The 22,921-nt window shown below is 36.9% G+C and overlaps 2 protein-coding genes across 8 annotated transcripts in view; one reads left to right on the top strand and one right to left on the bottom strand.

The window, feature by feature from the left end:
* Nucleotides 1–22,921, top strand: part of LOC114251819 (dystrophin, isoforms A/C/F/G/H) — a 480,975-nt gene that overhangs the window by 289,463 nt on the left and 168,591 nt on the right. The window lies entirely within an intron of this gene.
* Nucleotides 1,232–6,779, bottom strand: LOC114251634 (uncharacterized). The gene is made up of 8 exons (XM_089728889.1): nt 6,441–6,779; nt 5,402–5,446; nt 4,420–4,491; nt 3,773–4,048; nt 3,564–3,602; nt 3,129–3,245; nt 2,028–3,051; nt 1,232–1,350 (listed from the first exon to the last, which is right to left on the bottom strand). The coding sequence occupies exons 1-7, from the start codon at nt 6,499–6,501 to the stop codon at nt 2,033–2,035; spliced, it is 1,629 nt and encodes a 542-aa protein (XP_089585015.1). The 5' UTR covers nt 6,502–6,779; the 3' UTR covers nt 1,232–1,350; nt 2,028–2,032.

Below are 22,921 nucleotides of genomic sequence, written 5' to 3'. Positions count from 1 at the left end.
TGCATCTAAAAAATCAGCCTATTTATATCAATCTAGATGTTTAAATTAAAAAACACTTAATCAATTGTCAACCACAAACTGAAGAGGAAAATGACCCTCACCACTATCACAATAAGGTCGATTATCCGTTTGTAAATTTATGACATGAAACTTTTCTATTTATTTGTAACGATTTTCATCTATCGCTATCGCATATTTTACTTGATTTATTTAAAAGTGAATGATTTATTAAGCAGCCATTCAAATTGATCAGTTATAGTCTTTAATAAAATGTTTGTTTCTGATTGTTTATTGGTGACGTGAATCCACTGATCAATAATATAAATTAGATAAAGTAAAGCTGATGGAATAATGTGAGACTAGATAAATTTGAGTGATGTCAAGAGACGGCTACAATTTAAAGCTCAATTTATCTTAAACTCTAACTGTATAACTATAACTCGTGTACTTTCAGTAAGTAACAAATCCAGTAAGTAACGTGAGGTCATATACAGTCTCTGTATGTCCAAAAGTTCGGGCTTATCAACGCGGAGGCGTTATCAAATTTATGATTGTTCAGAAATCTTAAATCGTTATTTAATTCAAGTTTATAGTTTTCAAAATTTTGATTTATAAAATACTAGCGGCCCGCCCTCACTTCGCTTCGGAAACTGTAATTATTATGATTTCTCCACTATTTAATGGATTTATTTTACATATAAACTTTCCTTTTCAATCACTCTATCTATTAAAAAAACCGCATCAAAATCCGTTGCGTAGTTTTAAAGATTAAGCATACATAGGACAGACAGATATAGGGACAGAGAAAGCGACTTTGTTTTATATTATGTAGTGATGTTGTAATACAATCCTCTTGGTTTTCGTATTTTGTGCTATATTACTATATTTAACTATAGTTACTATCTGGTTATTTGCCGGGGCCTTTATATCACGACGTGAATGCCGCTATTCACTTTCAAGATGTGTGGTCCAACTCTTAACTATATAAAACCTGAAAGCTGATGAATCATTTGCAGGCGTGTTTAATGAGACGAATGATCTGACGCGACGGCTGAGTAGAAATTGAATTCAGAGGCTAGAGGTATTATGGTATATAGAGGCATATATCCAACAGTGCAGAGACACAGATAAATTTTAAACATATACATAAGGTAAGCACGAGCTGTCGATATGTCGAGATTCAAATAAAAAAAAAACAAATGTTCCCACTAAATGCTTTATTTATATATATATATATCAAAGTGCGATCAGTCTTTTCTAATGCTTCGTTAAAACACATAAAAATCATGGTCCAGGTTTCCAAGCCGCTTCGAGATCATCATGTAATTTCTTTGATGTTTTGCAGGTTTTCTGAAAATTGTAAGAACTTTAGTAACAATGTGATTAAATTTGTTATACTGCAGCCTGAGTGGCCATAAGTGCCTATGGCTCATAGTCGTCAGCATTACCCATTATTTTATATCTGACCGACTTGAGATTAACTCTGTTCGGTCGTGCAACGGTTTGTCATTGAAATTACAGGATTATCTCAAATAATTTATAGAGCCCAGACCACTTAACACTGAATTCATATGGTAAAAGGCAAAGAATGATGAAACTAACCATATATTTTCAAATAAGCCGCGCCACTAAGATTATCATCAGTCCGAATATAACTCACAGTTAAGCTAAAGTACATCACATGTGAGTATTAAAAACGCACAAGCCATATTGAAACGAACCTATCTACATCTATTTGTCGAGTCACTGCCAGGTCAATGTTAGCTTATAACATCGCTTAGAACTATACTTGAACAGAAGTAGCTCTCAAAATGGATATCGGCTCTGCTTCATTTTTCAGACGCTACTGCATATTTTGGTGTCCGTATATCATTTGAGTTTTTATACGTGAGGTCTTTACAAGTTTATATAAAAATCTAATCGCGGATACATCTCTTAGTTTTTAAAGTTTTGAATTAAAATTAATTAGGAAATTCAAGAGTGCCACTCACAATATTGGTAACAAGTGATATAACAGCAGGACTTACGAGAATCATTGGTGTTTCTCAGAGTTCGTCTGAGACTGAATAGCTGGCTTCAGGGCTGAGTAAAAATCTGTGCTTCTTCTCTTTCGATTGTCAGAGTCGGCTCCAGATCTCGTACGAATAATAGTTCCTAAGCTTCCATAGCCCGATTGATTTTGGACCATTCCATTAGGCCAGCTGTCACTGTAACCTCCAATACCGTTTACTGGGCCAAAAGGGTCGGCACTTGGCCATCCTCCAAATCCTATTGAGCCAGCTTGTGCTTGTGCCATAGCATCTGCACTGGACCAGCCTCCATACCCGCCGATCCCATTAATGCTGTTAGCTTGGGCCATAGCATCTGCACCTGACCAACCACCCATTCCCATGGAGTTAGCTTGGGCCAATGCATCAGCTCCAGACCAGCTTCCAAAACTTCCCAACCCTCCAATGGTACCGCTTTGGGCTTGTGCCATTGCATCAGCATTAGACCAACTTCCAAAACCTGTCAAACCGCCATGTGTTTGAGCAAGAGCATCGGTTCCAGTCCAGCCGCCAAAACCACCCAACCCACTAATACCCCCACCGAGTGTACCGCTATGTGCTTGGGAATATGCATCTGACCCAGACCATCCTCCAAAGCCACCCAAACCAGCGATACCACTACCAATACCACCACTAATTGCATTAGCCTGTGCTTGAGCAATAGAGTCGGCTCCAGACCATGCACCAAAGCCTCCTAAGCCCCCAATACCTCCACTGATTGCACCCCCGATCGCGCCTCCGATAGTGCCACCGATTCCACCGGTTTGTGCTGTTAGGCTGTCAGTGGTTGACCAACTTCCATAACCTCTCAAACTGCCTGTGGCTCCAGCCTGCGTCTGTGCTACTGCATCAGCACCAGACCAACCACCAAAACCTCCTATTCCGTTATAACCAGTCTGTGCTTGTCCCATAGCATCAGCAGCCGACCAGCTTCCAACCAGTCCTTGTCCAAAACCGTTGATATGACCATAGTAATCCCTGTTATTCCATAGACCGCCATGCGCTGAAATTACTCTTATTATTATTCACAACAAAGTAAGAAAAGAAACGAAGATATTACTTATTTAAGGTCGTACTTACTGCACTGCGGCTGAGTTTCCAAGTACACATAGTTATATTTGACCTTGCAAACGCTCATACATCTATTTCCTGGCAACCAGAATGGTAACAGAGGTGGACGATATCTGCATACTGGAGCTGAAATATAAAACTACTTTAGTGACTTCGCAGCTTAATCGCCTCATACCAAACAAGGGTATTTCATTCTTAATTGAACTCATTTGAAAAAGGGCTATCTCCATAAGTTTTAGCATTAGAAAATTACCAGAATGTGAGCTGATCTCCGGAATGTAATCGAGTAAGAGGGAGTATTTAGTCTATATAACGTTTTATCTTCTGACTTTTTTCTGAAGGAGTTTGGCAATTTGTATATGATTGTTAGCCACTTAAAACTTCGTAGAAAAAATAAACCTAATGATATTTAAAAATGAAATCAGTTAAAAACATTTTACTCACAGACGTAAATAATTACTGGCACCGGATAGAACTTCGTGTCTGCAAAACAAAAGTGGCATAAGTGGGTTGTCGTTTGTTTCGTAAACTTGCTCTTATATGATTTCCAATAGTGACATTAACAAGTGCGGTGACCATGTCAATTTATAGTGATAAGTACTATACAACGGCCAATACATATTTTTTTACAATAATACCTTTAGCCTACTTACCAGAATATGGCACGGGAACCGGTACCAACCTATCTCTACCTGGAATAGGAATGTATCGATTAACCGGGTAAGGTACGGGAATCGGAGGTAACGCAACCGGGTAAGGTCGATTTACTGGCACGGGGTACGGCACTTTCTTCTCTATCGGTATTGGAACAGGTATTGATGGACCAGGTACAATAATTCTTTGAGGGGGGGATGGTACCGGTACGTGCACGATAACTGGTTTTGATGGCATCGGTAGTGGGTACGGACCTGGCATACCTATTGATGGACCTAAAAATAAATTAACATTTAATTATTGATATATTTCAGAAGACCGCAGTTTTTATTACTCAAACAAAATTAAATATATTTCAAAACAGACAATACAACATAAAAATATTTTATATTTCGTTACTAATTGTTTTTTTTTCTCTAATTGGACAGACAAGCTCCCGATATATCGTTAATTACTTTCAAACTCAAAACTAAATAGCTGTATGCTATCAAAGGTAGCATACAGCTATTGTATGCTATCAAAGGTATTTCCATCCGTCAGACCCGACTACATACAAACGTACGCCCAGACAACTGTTATCGTATTGTATAAATCAGATTTGAATCTCTCAATTAGCCTTGTGAAGGCAAGCGATTACAATACTCACAATGGTAAAAAGGCATTGTTAGACACGGGCCCACTGATGGCCGCCCCACGAAGCTGCCAGCCACATTGACTCCTGGAAGTATAAGGATTTACAGTTACTCCAACATCACACTAGTTTTAGTAGTTTTATACTGGTGGTAGGACCACCTGTGTGTCCGCGCGGGTAGCTACCACCACCCCGCCTATTTCTGCCGTGAAGTAGTAATGCGTTTCGGTTTGAAGGGTGGGACAGCCTTTGTAACTATATTGAGACCTTAGAGCTTATATCTCAGGGTTTATGGCGCATTTACGTTGTAGATGTCTTTAAGCTCCGGTAACCACTTAACATCAGGCGGGCTGTGAGCTCGTCCACTCGTCCAGGCAATAAAAATAAAAAAACACGTTCGGTTGTTAGCGATGCCTTTCCCTGGTGATATCAGACTGACAGACTCTACTTCAATCATTATAAGTTTGCAGTGTCTATCACATAATGTGCAGTAAACATGACGCGATGATAGGATCGCCTAGGAACAGTTGAAGATAATCACAAACTGGTGTTTGTTCATTGAAACTTCATCCTGCTGACCCATCTAATGTCGCTATTTCACTAAAGCGTTCACAGTAATGCGTTTCGCTTTGAAGGGTGGTGCAGCCGTTGTAACTATACTGAAACCTTACAACTCATATCTCAAGATGGGTGGCGGCATTTACGTTGTAGATGTCTATGGGCTCCGGTAACCACTTAACACCAGATGGGCCGTGAGCTCGTCCAATAAAATAAAAACTAGACCGATAATTCTGAACAGGAATAAGGAGTGATTATTAAATAAATAAATACATTCGATTCAATCGTCAAATTGCTTTTTATGTAAATCATGAACTTATACATATTATTCTTATTTTCTTATGTAACAACATAAGAGAGTGTGAAAGAAGGTAATGTAATGATTGATTGATTACTGATACATACACAATAAAATCATACATTAATCAAAACTATTTACCGCTGAAACGATCATCTAGAATTTCTTCAATTATTTCTGCTGTCGCTGTAATAGAGAAAAAACCATTAAGAACATTAAATTATTCTTCAGTGAATCCACACTGTAATATTTTATACTTAAGAGGGAGAGAGAGAGAGAGAGAGAGAGAGAGAGAGAGAGAGAATACACTTTATTGCACACCAAAACACAATTTACATTCAAAAAACAATCAAAAAAGCAAATACATTTGTACAATAGGCGGTAAATGTTGGCGGTACAATAGGCGGCTAAAAGCGATCTCTTCCAGACAACCGTTATAAAAATATAGCAGGTATGTACTATAGATAATACATTATTATAGAAAATATATAGTTACATACAATAAACAAAAAATATAGTTGGAAAGTTGTAATATATTAGTGAATATTTTAGGTTGGCTTTTCCCAAGACGTTTGTAGCAGCGTAACAGCTAACAAATACGTCATTTTCCTGGGTCGTCCTCGCCAGTTCCTATACAGGAATACGAGATGAGAAAGCTTAGGTAGGAAAAAACAAAAGAGCTCATTCTTTCATCTAAGCAATAAAAAAATCGATTGTCTGTAAAGTCGGTTTACTGACGACAGTTGAACGTGACAACGTCATAAGAAAATACTGATGGAATGGTTTCATTTTTCAATTATCGCAATTATCGTTGCTATAAACAATTGACACCACATTCACTTTTCACTGAACTTCATACTTGACGAAAACATGTAAATGTATTATTGTATAGCAGCTGTCCACGCGGATGCATCGCTCACTCAAGTAGGAGAGAGACAGATGTCGAACGCTGCCGAACGCAGAGGCCGATTGTGCCTCTTTGTCGCTCGTTGCGCGCTCTCGCTTGCACTTCAAGCCTTAAATGCAACGCCTCAGATCGAGGTAACGCCGCATGAGTCATGTTTTTCGTGCGTGCAGCCAGCCCCATCGAATTATAAGACGTTGTAACGTCAAAAAATGCTTTAAGAATAAGTCATTCAAGGCGAGTTAATAAAAGCGTATATAGCAACAGGACACTTACGTTCAGGCTTGGCGGACACCAATCCCAGACAGAGCAGGCTCGCGGTGTACAAGATCAACATTCTGGCTAGTTCCTTGACCGAGCGAGCTGGAACCCAACCCACTGAAGATACCACACGTCGCCGCGGCCCCGGTATATAAGCGATCCGTGTTGACCGCCTTGAGTACCGTACATAATCGATTTATTTATTAAATACTTTGATAAGGATATATTATGTTGTAATTTAATTTAATTTAATTATATTTATATGTGTGAATGATCTGATTAGTTTTTTGTACTTCAGAAGCGATTAGTACTAGCTGGTAAGATCACGTTGAAATTTTGGTTTATTTTTTATTTTTTCCCCCCTATCTATTCGCTGGCTAGGGGGCTAGGAAGCTATTCCAGCTAAACTCAGACGGATAGATGAGCTCACGGGCTCAACTAAACAGAATTTTCGAACACTAGCTCTTAGCAAGAGCAAAATCTACCACCGGATCGGAATCGCGATCCACTGAGCAGATCCAGCGAGATACTCAGTGGACTGTGTCTATAAAATGTGTGAAAAATTTATCAAATGTCGAAATTTTGAATTTAAGCATAAAGAGCAAAAGCTTAAACGTAAATATGTTGTAATTAGGACGTACTGTGCGCGAAAGCCTCCTGAAAATCAACTTTTACTTTTTACAACACATGAAACATTATTTCTAGATAATAATCATCGCGCTGCACCACTCGTAGTAATTCCATTCCTTTTCCAATTCATTTCCATTTTCCGCCACTTCATATTGTAAAACGTGCAGTTAACAATTGAGAATTTAACGAAAAATGTGACATCTAAATCGTTACATGTCGCCGACAGACTGCGCTATCTGAAAAATGAGAGAGCAAGAAATTCAAATGATAATAACTAGATCTCATTCAACAGAGAACTCAGTTAGTCCAGACTAATATTTGTTTGACTGGAGGAAAATTATGAGTTATAGAAGTTAACACATCTCAGTATGTATCTATTAACATTGAAGATCATTTTGGAAGGCTTTAAAGGAAGAGGTAGACCTAAGAATATATGTATGGATTGCATGAAAGACGATTTGTATAAGAGGGAAATGAGCGAAGAAATGGTATATGATAGAGGAGTATGGAAGGAGAAAACGTGTTGCGCTGACCCCAGGTGACTGGGAGCAGGGCAGGAGAATGATGATAATCGCTTGCCACTTTGAAGTCGAAGACACCTTCGAAGTTTCAATCGTACTGTGGTAGAGGCTGGATGCTTCCACCTGCAACGTTCAATTGGTTGCTCTTCGAAAAGGGGAGGACAGTAAAAAAAAAATTAAGCACATTTTCCTTTTTGGATATCTCTGTTGGTGTCGAGATATACTTCGAACTATACTTGAGACCTTAGAAGTTATATCTCAAGGTGGGTGGCGCATTTACGTTGTAGATGTCTATGGGCTCCAGTAACCACTTAACACCAGGTGGCTGTGAGCTCGTACACCCATCTAAGCAAAAGCAAAAAAAAACAAATCAAAAAATCTCATTAAATGTGCTATGGTTATGTCTTACATAGAAAAGCACTCTTCGATATTTGGGTTGTTTTTAATGTAAATATTTCTAGTTCTAAATTTATATGTTTTACGGTTGAAAACAAACTAGTTTTGTATATAATTATGTAGTTTCAAAGTAATTATGATACCAACTTCATACATCAGATCAATTTGAAAATTTGCACACGTATCGAAATTCCGACGACCATAATTTATTTATTTATTGCGTAGATGGATGGACGAACTCACGACTCACCTGGTGTTAAGCTGTTACTGGAGCCCATAAACATCTACAGCATAAATGCCGTCACCCACCTTGAGATATGAGTTCTAAGGTCACAGTTTAGTATAGTTTAGTTACTAAGTATAATTTGAAATATTATTTCGGTTCGACGGTTAAGGATGTTTCCCTACCCTTCAAACCAAGCGGCCTTAGCGGTTGGAACAGAGATAATGGTGGATGAGTACAAAAAATAAAAAAATACAACAAAAGAATATTGAATTGCACGAATGATTGATTAAAATCGATACAAGATGGCCGCCGTAGTGCTGACAGCTGTCTGATCCCCTTTATATCACGGAATAATATTCTGTAAATATTTATTTGTTACATTCACGATCGAACACGTTGGGAGTGTTTACTGTCTTCTTATTAAAGCAGCGTGTTTATAGCACACCAATCAATATTATACTAATTTTACTGTTTTTTAAATACGTGACTCTTTGATAAGCTCTAGTGAATGCGGACGATTACTAACATAGGCTGGATATTTTTTTTTTTTTTTATTGCTTAGATGGATGGACGAGCTCACAGCCCACCTGGTGTTAAGTGGTTACTGGAGCCCATAGACATCTACAACGTAAATGCGCCACCCACCTCGAGATATAAATTCTAAGGTCTCAGTATAGTTACAACGGCTACCCCACCCTTCGAACCGAAACGCATTACTGCTTCACGGCAGAAATAGGCGGGGTGGTGGTACCTACCCGTGCGGACTCACAAGAGTTCCTACCACCAGTGATTACGCAAATTATAATTTTGCGGGTTTGGTTTTTATTACACGATGTTATTCCTTCACCGTGGAAGTCAATCGTGAACATTTGATGAGTACGTATTTCATTAGAAAAATTGGTACCCACCTGCGGGATTCGAACACCGGTGCATCGCTACATACGAATGCACTGGACATCTTATCCTTTAGGCCACGACGACTTACAAATAACAGTTCAAAAAAACTAAAAAAATACGCTTTTATAGAAAATCCAACTAAAAATTAGGAAATAATTTTTAATGAATTTGAATAAAAAATAGTGTAAGAAAAAAATATTTTATTGTAAAAATCGTGGGGTGCTTTTCAGGATATTATCAAAATAACCCTTCTACTCAAATCTGTTCATAAAATATTTTTAACTACTGATACCATGCACCCCAAGCTATACAATAAAATAATTTTTTCTTACACTATTTTTAATTCAAATTTATTAAAATTTATTTTCTATTTTTTAGTTGGATTTTCTATAAAATTTCGTTCTATAAAATTTCAATAAAATTCGTATTTTGTTAGTTTTTTTAAACTAACTATTATTTATTTCTCATTTTTTAGTTGAATTAAAAAAAATTCAATATTTTTGTTGAATATTAAATTGACATGGGCCATTAGTAAGTATACCAAATTTCGAGTTAATCCGACGTTTTGAAGGGGGTCAAAATCATGTTCAATGATTCCGTTACACATACGTCTGAAGCTAATAAAAGCGTATTAAAAGAGAAGCGTTCCACGCTTAGTTACCCTAAGATTGCCTTATGTTCTATTTGTGCCGTCAACATTACGAGATCCCAATGCCAAAGATCCTAACAATACCGAGTCTGATGCGAATCTAACTCAAACCTCGTACCGTCGCTTTAGACCAGACCACGGAAAGTTTCAATCGAACATGAGACTATCCTGCTGTTCAAATTGGAAGTGCAGTAACTCGCACGGATTTTCACTCGGCGGTAATCAGACTATGCATATATGTATATCCGCTGGCGCCTGTAATCACTCTGTAGGTAACAAAACTATCCAGCGGGGAGCCATCACAGAACACAAGATATTTGACGGATGCCTGAATCCCGCTAACGACATTTTCAAGATAAGATTGCATATTTACAAGATCTAACAACATTCGGACGGTTGGAGCGAGTGGAATAGCTCGGTAAAAGATTTTTCCTTTGTCGTTAAACCTAAAAATAAATCCATTATTTTCAGTAATTTAGATTGGATGATGTCTAATTCACTGATTAATATTGTTCATAATAATTGTATTACACAATATCACGCATAGGTATGTCTTTAGGTATAAAACGACTCATCATTTTAAAATTGTATTTAATGGGTACAATGTCTACATTAACTATTAGTTGTAACTTCATTTATAGTAAAAAATAATGCGATCCTCACGTAAATGTATCTTTCAAACCAACTTAAATAAACAAAATAATCCCAAGCTCCTAAACCACATTTTGGTACCAAGAAACGCTAAGGGTCGCATAGATAACACATAAATAGCAGGAAAAGTGACGCCCTCCCTCGTTAAAACACAAACTAAGCCATTTGTATAATCTATGTCAGCATTTTATCGGATTTTTTGCATAGCATTTCCGCTATTTTAGCTAGCCAAGTCGAACATAAGGGATGAGCCCTGTACATACATAGCACGAGTATGAGATAATGAGGTCACTGTGCTACAGTACTTTTCCGTAATGTATGTGAACTATATATTGCGTGAGCTCACGGCCTGCGGTAATGGGAAAAACACATTGTAACGTAAGCTACAAGAAAACTTTAACATATGCGATAAAAAATAATTACATAATTACTGATGGTAGGACGTCTTGCTAAGCCCGCATGGGTAGGTACCACCACCCTGCTTGTTCCTGCTGTAAAGCAGTAATGCGTTTGTGCAGTGGTGGCGTTTACGCTGTTACGATGTCTATGGGCTCCAATAATCCCTTAACATCAGATAGACCGTGAGCTCGTCTACCCCACTATAAAACAAAAAAATACGAATAAAAAAGTAAATGAACCTGGAATTTTATTAATGAAATACATATTTGTTTGTTACAGGTAAATTTGATCACGCATTCTAGAAAAAAAATCATAAGAAAAAAACAATGACACGTGAGTATCAATGCTACGTTGGTTTCTTTTCGAAAATTGGCTTTCTTGTATTGAGGGTGGCATCTATGACATTTAATTTTAAATGTCTCGTAATATTTCGGTCGTTTTTATATTGTTAAATCTATTATTTATCTTCGATCCCTGAAATTATTTACTCTATTTTAGGTTAATTTTACGAATGGATCACTCTTCGTACAGTGTCTAATAGCGGTATTGCTTCGTAACTGGATATTTTTATTTATCTATTGCGAAAATAAACGATCTTACGGCCTACCTGTTGTTAAATTGTTACTGGAGCCCATGGTCATCACAACGTAAATGCCGTCACTCGCCTTGAGACATGAAGTTGAAATTTCAATGGTAATATCGGCTGTTCCATTCTTCAAACCGAAACTCGTGACTGCTTCACGACAGAAATAGATAGGTGAGTAGCCTGCTCTAGTGCGGGCTCACAGTTTGCCCTACCAGTAAATGCCAGTTTCTGGTGTAAGTATCCAGGTAACGCTGCAGCCCAATACTATTCATTATTGTAGGATTGGTAAATATGGAACGCGTGAAAATAGTGTGGAACGGATCGTTAAGATGTGAGTGAGAGAAAGCGGTAAGAAAGGGAAAAGAGAATGACAGAGAAAAGCAAGATGGCGAAGACGGTTAAAATGAGCAAGGCGTAAAAAAGGTCTTATATATTATAGAAGATTTCGGAAAAGGGGAGTAAAAGTGCAACAGTGAATAATTTTGTTTTCTGCCACAATCCCAATTGTACATTATTGTGCGGGCTGTATACTTGTTATGACTTTAAAGCCCAAAAATGCAATTACATTGGAATCAACAGTTCGACCTCATGTCTCAAACGACTAGATTTACGCTGTCTATTGCCCCAAGCTTCTTTTTAATGTCGTAGAAGACCAGGTCTATAACCATGCCACTTACTTATCCTTCTTACACATAAAACTGAAATTAAGTTTTAAATGCGAGCTTTAACGGCGCCGCCTGTGCTCAGTAACCCGGCCCCGGCCGGATCGTATTCACCGACTACCCACATACATGTCACTTAGTTGCATTCGGGAGCCGTAATGTTGGTTCTCGAAACTGACTCATAATTTGAAGTACTTTTTATTTTGATAAAAAAATCTTTCCATGAAATCGAGAATCGTCGAATCATGCTTTAAAACAAATTAATAAACATTACACATTCTAAGACTGTAATATTCTGAGTTTGGGTTTTCTATTGAGTACTCACTGTACTAGAAACATAAGTCTAGTAAGGTACTAGAAGTCGTCGCGGTCTAAAGGGTAAGACATTCGTAAGGATAAGGAAAGTAATAGTAAAGCATTTGTATGTAGCGATGCAACGGGGTTCGAATCCCACGGGCGGGTAAAAATTTTTCTAATGAAATACGTACTTAACAAATGTTCACGATTGACTTCCACGGTGAATGAATAGCATCGTGTAATAAAAATCAAACCCGCAAAATTATAATTTGTGTAATTACTGGTGGTAGGACGTCTTGTAAGTCCGCACGGGTAGGTACCACCGTCCTGCCTATTTCTGCCGTGAAGCGTGTATCGGTTTGAAGGGTGGGGCAGCCGTTGTAACTATACTGAGACCTTAGGGATATCTCAAGGAGGGTCGTGGCATTTACGTTGTAGATGTCTATGCGATCTGGTAATCACTTAACACCAGGTGGGCTGTGAGCTAGTCTACCTATCTAAGCAATTAAAAATAATTTAAAAATTATAAAAGTAAGATAGTGCCCCCGAATGCCCAAAGAATCTTATTAGGGCGATCAATCACTAGCGAAGTAATCAAAGGCGATAGCGACACCATTTACATTAATTTCTTTAGAATTGCTTCTTATTTTTTACGACAAACATCTCTATGCTAGAACTAGAATGAAACTCGAAACGAGAAAGCAAACCGTGGTAGCTCTCTCTACACGGGCTCGTCAGAGTAAATAGTAATATGAAATATCGTTTTACTGCATTCTGCAATATATCATACATTCTAAAATATGTTCTATTCGAAATAGAATAGAGTTGAAATTCAAATGGCTGTCGCGTTTTATTAAAGCAGTCTAGATTTTCGTCAGCTGTATTGTGGTCCTGCAAAGTTACAATGCTTCATGTTTATTCAGTCCCCACGTCGCTGCCGGGGCTCCGGTGTTTAGAAGAATAGATTTAAAGTTTTAGCCTAGAAACTTGAGTCTCTGGTTAGAGGTATTTATTTATCTTTTATTATTGCACAAAAAGATTTCATTATCTAGGGATGAAAGGCAATTTGGTTTAAGCGACATTTTTGCAAGTTTACAGGTGAGCCATTTAATGCTGTAGAAATCTCTATATATAAAATGAATTGCTGTTCGTTAGTCTCGCTAAAACTCAAGAACGGCTGGACCGATTTGGCATATTTTGGACCTGAATTATTTGTGGAAGTCCAGAGAAGGTTTAAAAGGTAGATAAATATGAAAATGCTCGGAATAAAAAAAAATTACAATTTTGTTTGTCCCCCGTCGGACGGATTCTGTTTGTTTGTTTTAAGTTTATTTTATACAAAAGTTTAGGTCTTTTATGTATCGATCGAGGCACTACGAAGTCTGCCGGGTCAGCTAGTCTCTATATAAAAACGTTTTCGTTTTTTTGAAATCGAATTTGGATACAAAATATTAGCTCTATAGCCATCAAAGGTAGACTATCCAACAGCCACATGGTGGTAAACGGTAACCGTCGCTCTTAAACTCCAGGACACGTTAAGGACACGCCAGCTAAGCCCCTAACACTTACCACAACATTTTAATTCACCCAAAGCTTTGATCTCGTACATAATTCAAGACACGCCATAATTTGAGTCTCGTTTAAGACTTGAAGGACTCCAAAAAAACTCAGCACTCACTTCAAACGTAAGAAATGACTCGTAATTCGTACAACACACGCAATCAAGTCGAAGCCCAGGTGTGACCTTCATTAGAAGGGCTCTCTCTCGCGGCGGAAGGACCCATCGAACACCTCATTTGCCTGCAAAGGGTCAGCCTTTGAACTGAATCACCGATGATATTTTATAGAGAAGAAATGCCAAAACCTTTTTTGTTCCCACACTTTTATCCAATCAACTTTGTCGGCTTCAGAATAAGTATAGTTATTCTTTTAATATTTGCGCAAATTGTACGCATTAATAGCAGTAGTCGAAATTCTACTTTAATTAATTGAAATTATAAGTTAGCACATTATAACGCTTCTGTTGTCAAAGACTAAGTTAAAGATTATCTATATATTAATACGTTAAGCAAAAACTTTGTATCCCTTTTTACGAAAATTGCGCGGATAGAGACGTATGAAATTTTCCACACTTATAGAGAATATAGAGAAGAAGTGCACAATGCTAATATTTTTTTTAAATACTCCGGAACTCACATTTTCATATCTGTGGGTCCGGTACGCCCTTAGCAGTAGGTGGGCCGTAAGCTCATGCACCCGTCTTCACAAATAAATTATTGTTCCTCTGAACGTGAATTCGTATTATGTCGGAATGAGTGCGAATGACAAAATTTAATGAATGTTAATAAAATACAAATTGAAAATGCAATAGCAAGCTGCGCTTGTTCTAATTAAATACATATTTAAGTTTTCATACGAACTACCAAAGCTATAACTGCGTTAATAACAAAGAATACAAGTTGTTTCGCAATTAACGGAAGTTTTCCGAAGTTTTAATAAGAGAGACATGGGTGAAGCTTTCGGAAAGTTGCCGGTTTTCTTCCTTCCTGAAAACTGAAATATTTCAGGAATTCTTTTGCTTTAATACCTCGAGCTTTTAATGTACCGTGAGGATGCTTTCTACGATGCTTTGTTATGCTTTTTATGTTGCAGCTTCGAGTTATGAGCTCCGTGAAATTTCTAAAGTGTATTTTAAATGTTGCGAGATTTTAGTAATTTTTATCATTAATATCTCGTGCCGTAATTAGTTTTCAGCGGAAAACATTCTTGTTCAATTAGCAAAATCCAGATTCCTAAAACAGTGAAAATTATGCAGAAAAAAGCACGTTTTTATAGATTTGCTTAAAGAAGCGAGTTCACGGCCTATTAGGTGTTAAATGTCTAACAAAGGGTCTAACCCCATACATTGAAACTACTTTCAAATAGGAGGCCCAATTGTCGATTGTATTGTGTCAAGGCTATGTCCCTTCAAGCCGGAAGGAATGACTGCGTCTTGGTTGACTCAGGAAGGAGGGTAGTACCTACTTACGCACGTTCATAATTATAAAATGCTCACTAGTAAGTCGGTATTTGTTCAGATTAAATTCTAAATTACTCATTGTATGTCTTCAAATACAAAAGAATACAAATGCTGGACTACAAATAGTTATCTTCGCCAACCAAAATAAGTTCAACTCATTCATATATTGCTAACGAATCTAAAATACCTAATATCACCGTACTTCAGAAACTACCCTAATGGTTTGAAAATTCACCATTCATCCCCATAAAATAGCCGATTCAATTCGAAGACCATAAGATATCCTATACCCCATTACTCAGGCACTAGCTTGGAGCCAATCAAGTAAGTGGATCGTATATCAGGAGATTTGCTTTGGACTCCGGATGTCAGTTAGAACGAATTATGACCTTGGATGGCTGAATGGAATTTGTGGATATTGCCATATAGGTTCTAGAAGACATTAAATGCTTAGATTATTTATTAATCGGAAGGAAATTTGTCAGTGACAGGAGCACAGCCTATTGCTTGTCTGCTATCAAAGATATTCTATAGACGTTCTTTTGAAGGATTTGTCATTTAGGAAAACCAAGGAGGTAATTTACAGTTACAATATTTTTTTTCTATAAATTATACGAAGGTTCGTTAACCCATAAATCAATGACATCATAAAATATATTGATATGCTCTTGGCCAACGTAAATTACAAGACTCAGAGTTACTCATTGAAATAATTTACTCAAAAACTGTTCCCCTCTTCAAACTTGCCCGTAGTATAGTACATTCTACAAAACTACCCATGTCATGGTGTGCCACTTGGAATAGCCTATCTCCAACACTTCCGTTGATTTAAACATCATTTTTGACTCTTCTTCAGACCGATCAAGCTTCGCCATGTTGGCATCTACAACCTCTTTTTTATGTCTTGTGTACTGCCCTTTTTGCCTATCTGCAATTGTAAAATCATCTAAGCAGCATGCGGCCTTTAATGGGATGATCATGATTTCATTTACAATCGCTTATTTACTTAAATAGTTAATAAAAGAATTATTTGTTCTCTTTCGTTCTGGAACATCTCGAAACTAAACATCCCGAATGGTAAATAATAAATAAGATACAAAACTAGATCAGTTCGTCTTCGGTTCGGAGCATTACTGTGATTGGCGATGCCTCTCGGGAGATGAAATAACTTTAGTAGCAAATTAATTGGGTATTTCGATGTATTTTGTGGAGATATTAATAAGCAGGAAGCTATTGGCATTATAAAAATATTTTAGATTCAACTTGAGTTCTTGGACGTGTTTGTTTTGTTTAATATGAGGATCGAATATTAAGGAATAAAATATGGAACTAAAAGATATTTTTTACTTGATCAGATTTTGTATTTCTTCAAATACAAAATTTAATAGCCAAGAGAATAATAGCTTTCTATCAAAACAAATAATCAACAATGTTGAAACAGGTCTCTTAGATCTATAAAACAACATACCATATCTCATCATAACAAGCTAAGAGATGTAAAACTATAAACTAGAATTCCACCTGACAACCCACAAGGCAATGACACAATATAGTACAATGCATGCCCCACAACTCAACCGGCCACAAGGGAAACCCCAAAAACTCGAGTCGTTTCTCATCGAGATATTTTTATCAAATCATCAATAAATAAGACGGAACCTTTCAACGCGAAACGCTGATATTTCCCTCCCAATTTTCCCCAGTTTTTCCCCAAACAAAGACACTCGGAGGACCTCGAGGATAATAAAGGGACCGTCAAAGCTACCGTGACGGTTATGAAACGCCTTATCTGTATTGAATGTACTCGAACGAGTTTAGATATTCGCTAGAAAAAATATATAAATGAGGCCGGGGAATTTAAGATGATGGCCGTAATTGAGATTGTGCTTAGAGACGAAACGTCGGACGCGATAGGGAACGTCGCTGCCATTATTACGGGTAATCATTTAAATGTAGTAGATAATTATGCACAATTGATTTGCGGCCACAATTGCTAACCATCATAGGGGTAGCTACAAGCATGGGCTCACAAAACATACAACCTTCGTTACTAAAAGATCTTGGCCCGAAATCAATTGTTAACTTTATCGTGTGATTGACAATGACATAATGTGTCATTCGTTATGCATGTCATTAACAATGTTATATCATTCAATGCGACCGGCCGATATTGCTTTTTTTATTAAAATCAAATATCATTTTGATCTGTAGATGTGATAAATAATATCAATGTCGCTAAATAATGTTTTAGTTTCAAACGTTTGATAAAACTGACTGATATTTTATAAATTGTTACATGCTTTAGTTTCGCAATATAACTTTACTGGTTAAAGTGATGATATAGTTGAAATGGCGTATCTGTCTATTGTAATCTATAGTTTATCCAGCCGCTAAATCAAAAGGTATGAATCCTGCCAGGATATTAATAGTTTTACATATTTTGTCAACATATATATCCACACCACATCCGTCTATCTTTAGTGTCACTGCTTACATCCAATCTTTCCTACCACTGATTCTTTGTATTATGAAAACACACGACATACTGATCCATTTTCATCGCAGTTGCGTGGTCTGTTTTGTACTTATAGAGTAGTACAATCGTTGTTCTAATTCAATTGAAACTTTGAATTGATAACATCTCCTTGGCTGTAATTCATTTTATGGCGTCTATAGGCCTGCATACCAAGCAGGTAAGACCTAAGCATATGTATCGATGGTATTAAAAAAACCTTAATAGACAGAAAAGGACGTAGAGGTCTAGCGTCAGAAGTTTTACGTCATGTCCATGGTTGATTACTCTAACTTCGCCTGAAATGTACCAAGACAGAGCACAAAAAATCATATTACCTAAATAGAATTATATTCCTCGACTCATCTTGTTTGGCAGAAAGTAAGATTGTCAGTTAAAAAGTTTGATACTTTAATTTTGAGAAATGATAAGTTCTGCGACACTTGGATGTCAACAAAGCCAACACTCAAACTGCTGATAACATTACGCCATTTGAAAAACAAGTTCCTAATTCAAATTAGGAGCTTGTTTTTCAAAAATTAAAAGCCTAGTCAACTAGGCTTTTAATTTCATCTCCAGTGATAGAAATATATGATTCATTGTCATCATCAATAACTCTTCGTCTATTCATCTTCGAACAACAGTTAAACCTATTAGAAAAATTCGATCTGTTGCATTTCAAAGACCAGCCCAAGGCGCACTCGTTGGAGAGTTAATGAAGTGGCTATCAAGCCGCCTACACGACATTGTGTATGCATATTGAGTTACGAAACTCGTGTTATGAATGAAAGATATTTTTGTTTAGATAAAGCATTTTCAACGGTACCCTTGTTTCGTTTTAAGATAGCATCTCGATCATTGAACAGATTTAGTTAAATTCTATTTGACATCGTTGTGTCATGCTTTTATGATATTATATGATGATACTGAGTAAATATGTATTTACTTAGATGTAAGATTTACCTATACCTATTGTTGTTGTAATTCACAAAAATATATTGCTCGCTGATTATTAATTTGCTCAAATATTACCCTGAGAAACTAGAAAATCTAACTCTCTCTTCTTCAACCCATGTCTACCCAATGCTGAGTGTAGGTCTTTTTAAATGCACCCCATTCTCTTCGGTCTCTTGCCTTTCTCATCCAGTCTCTACCAACCACTTTAACCAGATCATCGGTCCACCTCGTTGGTTGTCTTCCCACGTTACGACGTCCAGTACGAGGTCTCCACTCCAGTACCTTTGTGCCTCACCGATTGTCAGTGCGACAGCATCTAACGAAGATCTAACTGCTAAAGTCTAATTGTAATAATTTAATCAATAAATTGTTTGAGAACTAACGTTATTGATTATATATAGTGAGCGATGGGTCCAGATGATATTGTAAAGTATACGTTTTTATTGGGCACATAATATTTCTTTTGGGGTGGACCTACATTTTGAACTGAGCATCTTGCCTCTTAGATCTCACTCGTAACTCGAAAGTATTTGAGCAGAAGGTACTAGCACACTATCATGAATGAAGCAACACGTGGGCGCAATGGATTAACCGTTATCACTTGTTTTTATTTCAACCTGTTTTAGTTCATAAAATATGCGCCCTCGACCCCTCCCACTTTCGTTGTTTATGTATCAATAGATGATCTTGACGCTTATTTTCATAATAATCTATCAAAAAAGGATGTCGTTATTATTATTTGGTGTTCTATGTGGTTAGGGTAATGGTACAAACTTAATATCTTATTGTCATCGGTTCTTGATAAATGCGCTACATTGCTATTACATCTGATATATTGTTCAAAGATTTTGACACACAGCACACACAGGCGAAACTAATAAAAACGTGCTGAAAATACATTATATTTTGGACAAGTTTGTTAGTTCAATGAGGCCGGCTAAATACAAATACTATGCGAATATGATAATATCATCAAAATAATCAGAATGTGTAGAAAGTTGATACTTTCAGAATTCCATAAGGGAGTGGGCGAATAAAACTGTTAGTTAAGTTTAAGGGCAATGTTGGAAATCAGGTAGGTATAGAATATCACCGGCGGTTTACCGTACCGATACCATCCCACACCGGAGTGTAATGGCAGCCGTCAGTACGGTCCACAGATAAATACGATTATGATTCATGTCGGAATTGTAATAATGGAATTTTACATATAGTCCATCTCGGTGCTACTGATTACTATACTCATAGCGATCGCAGTTCTTAGTGCGCTTCTGTGTATTTGTGAAATCAACGAGCAGGCAAATAAGTTGTTGAAAGATTTCGATCGACGGACAATCTTCTTCTTCTCTATATATAAAAATGAATTGCTGTTCGTTAGTCTCGCTAAAACTCGAGAACGGCTGGACCGATTTGGCTAATTTTGGTCTTGAATTATTTGTTTAAGTCCAGAGAAGGTTTAAAAGGTAGATAAATATGAAAATGCCCGGAATTACATAGCAATCTTGTTTTCCCTTTGATGTGTCCCCCGTGGGACGGATTCATTATGTTTGTTTTAAGTTTATTTCATACAAAGGTTTAGGTTTAGGCACTACGAAGTCTGTCGAGTCAGCTAGTAATAAAAATTAAAATTAAAATACCGTAACCATACCGTTCTCGTAATTATATCAGAAATGATTGCAAGTCGGGACCCTTAGTCGACCAATATCTCGATTAAACTACAAAAACACTAATCGAACATCCATCGATCCATGATAACAGAATTTACAATTAAATTCTCAAGGGACCGATGCCCCGACGTTGCTAACTGTTCTTTGTATTAAAAAATGTCCACTTTGTCAATTCCGAAGAAGTGAAGTATCTGGGGCGTTAAGAATTTACAAAAGAAATTCTTCGAATTTATTCCCTTTTCGAAAAGTACAAGGAATATAATAATACATTACCGGCTATCGTTCAAATGCTTGAAATTAGATTTTTATTGGCAACTAGCTGACCCGGCAGACTTCGTAGTGCCTCAATCGATAAATAAAATACCTAAACTTTTGTATAAAATAAATTTAAATCATACACATGAAAGAAAAAACAAAATTGTTACCTATTTTTATTTAATTCCGAGCATTTTCATATTTATCTACCTTTTAAACCTCCTCTGGACTTCCACAAATAATTCAAGACCAAAATTAGCCAAATCAGTCCAGTCATTCTCGAGTTTTAGCGAGACTAACGAACAGCAATTCATTTTTATATATAGAGATTTCATAGTAGTTGTGGTCCAAACGGTATGTGTCTACTTCTTTGATTCAAGAGCACCTAATTCGGAAATTACGAACTATTACACATTTTTTCTAAAGGTACCTTATATTAACACAAAGTCTGTTTATAAGTGCCATCACCATTAGTGCCATTTTAAAAACGTTAATGGCTTGGCTGGCTGTAGGTTTTAAGCTGCATCTTCCTCTGCGCGAGCTTTAGAATATAGAAAATATATAAAATACACACGCAAGTCAAAAATTTAGCTTGAGCTTAGATCTTAGAACTTGGATAGATAGCAAAACCTTTTGATGTCATTAACTTAGTTGCTGATTAACACAAACTGTATAGAACATTTAGTATTTATGCGCGAAAAAACAAAATTAAAGCAATAAATCATGATTAGAGTATGGCGGCCGTGACGATTTGAGAGCGAGTTAATCGGCCATCTCTCGTTACAGCGCGAATAATCGACGCGTTACGGACTCTAATGAACGGATAAATAGTAAATAGCTTGCTTCTCATTTACTGTATTTGTCGACGGGCCACCGATGTTGAGGTGCACTCTAAAACATTATAGAGGGAACGCGACCGCCCTCTCTGCAAGTTGGGTAGAACCATCAATGGCACATATTATGTGAAGGCTGCAGATATATTATTTATCTATTTACTACAAGGAGAACCAACAGCCAACTGACATAGTATAATAATATAACAAATAATAGAAACAATTAAACGTCCTCACCAATATAAACAAATTAAAACACTAGAGAAACAAAAACATAAAAACAAAAAAATATATAAGAGTACACCAGACTAATTAAATGTACAACTTATGTATAAATGTTAGAAATTAATAAAAAACAGTTGTGCTACATATCACCGGAATACGGCTCCGCACCCCTTGTGCCGTCATCGCCCAGGAAAATCGGGCACTAAGCTGACGTCTCACCCCTGTGATAAAGGAATAAAAATTAATTGGTTACTTAAAAATAATTAATTAGTCTCGTCTTTATATGTATTATTTCTCGCAAAATTCGAAGTTTCTAATTTTTTTAAACATTTTCCCGGGCTTATGATTGAGCCAAAAGATTCGTCATTAACCCTCATTCTCTGTTTAAGCCGCGCAGTTTTCACATCTGAATATGTCTGGCTCATCAATCTTGAGCGTGTTATTACAAAATTTAATACCACTCCCTAACAGCAGTCATGCGATATTTGTAACACACGTGTGACAAACAAACAACCATGTGCCTTCGAATACATTCCACAGTTCATCATTCAACAGACAGTCTCATCACATTTGCAAAGACTGATTTTTAGGCGTTAGGAATATTGTTCAATTAGCTCGAATTTTATTATCCTATTGAATCATATCAAAAATTAATTAAAACAACTTTTAGTATATTTCAATTAAATATTTAATAATAATACCAGTCAATGAAAGACGATATGTGTAAGAGGGGAGTGAGCGGAGAAATGGTATATGAAAGAGGAGTATGGAAGGAGAAAATATATTACGCCGGCCCCTAGTGACTGGAAGAAGGGCAGAAGAATGATGATGATGATAATAACCAGTCAATTAGAACAAACACGGTTTGAGTTGTCCACGCGCTGAGTTTTTGCCGACTACATTAATTTGCAAACATAGGTTACTGTGCGCAGAGCAAAACAAACATGTCACACACCAATTTGAGATCTCAAAATTTAATTAAAATTACTTCCTACGGCTTAGTTCCGCGTTCAATTGTTACTGTCCAGTGTGCATGTGACACCAGTTGGACCGCGAGTATGACCTAGCATCTGGTGTAATAAGAAAAAGCCCCGTGTAGTCAAAAACGGTTTAT

Source organism: Bombyx mandarina, chromosome 07 (genome assembly GCF_030267445.1).
Source record: "Bombyx mandarina strain Sakado chromosome 07, ASM3026744v2".
NCBI lineage: Eukaryota > Metazoa > Arthropoda > Insecta > Lepidoptera > Bombycidae > Bombyx > Bombyx mandarina.
This window is presented reverse-complemented; position numbering and strand designations above follow the sequence as displayed.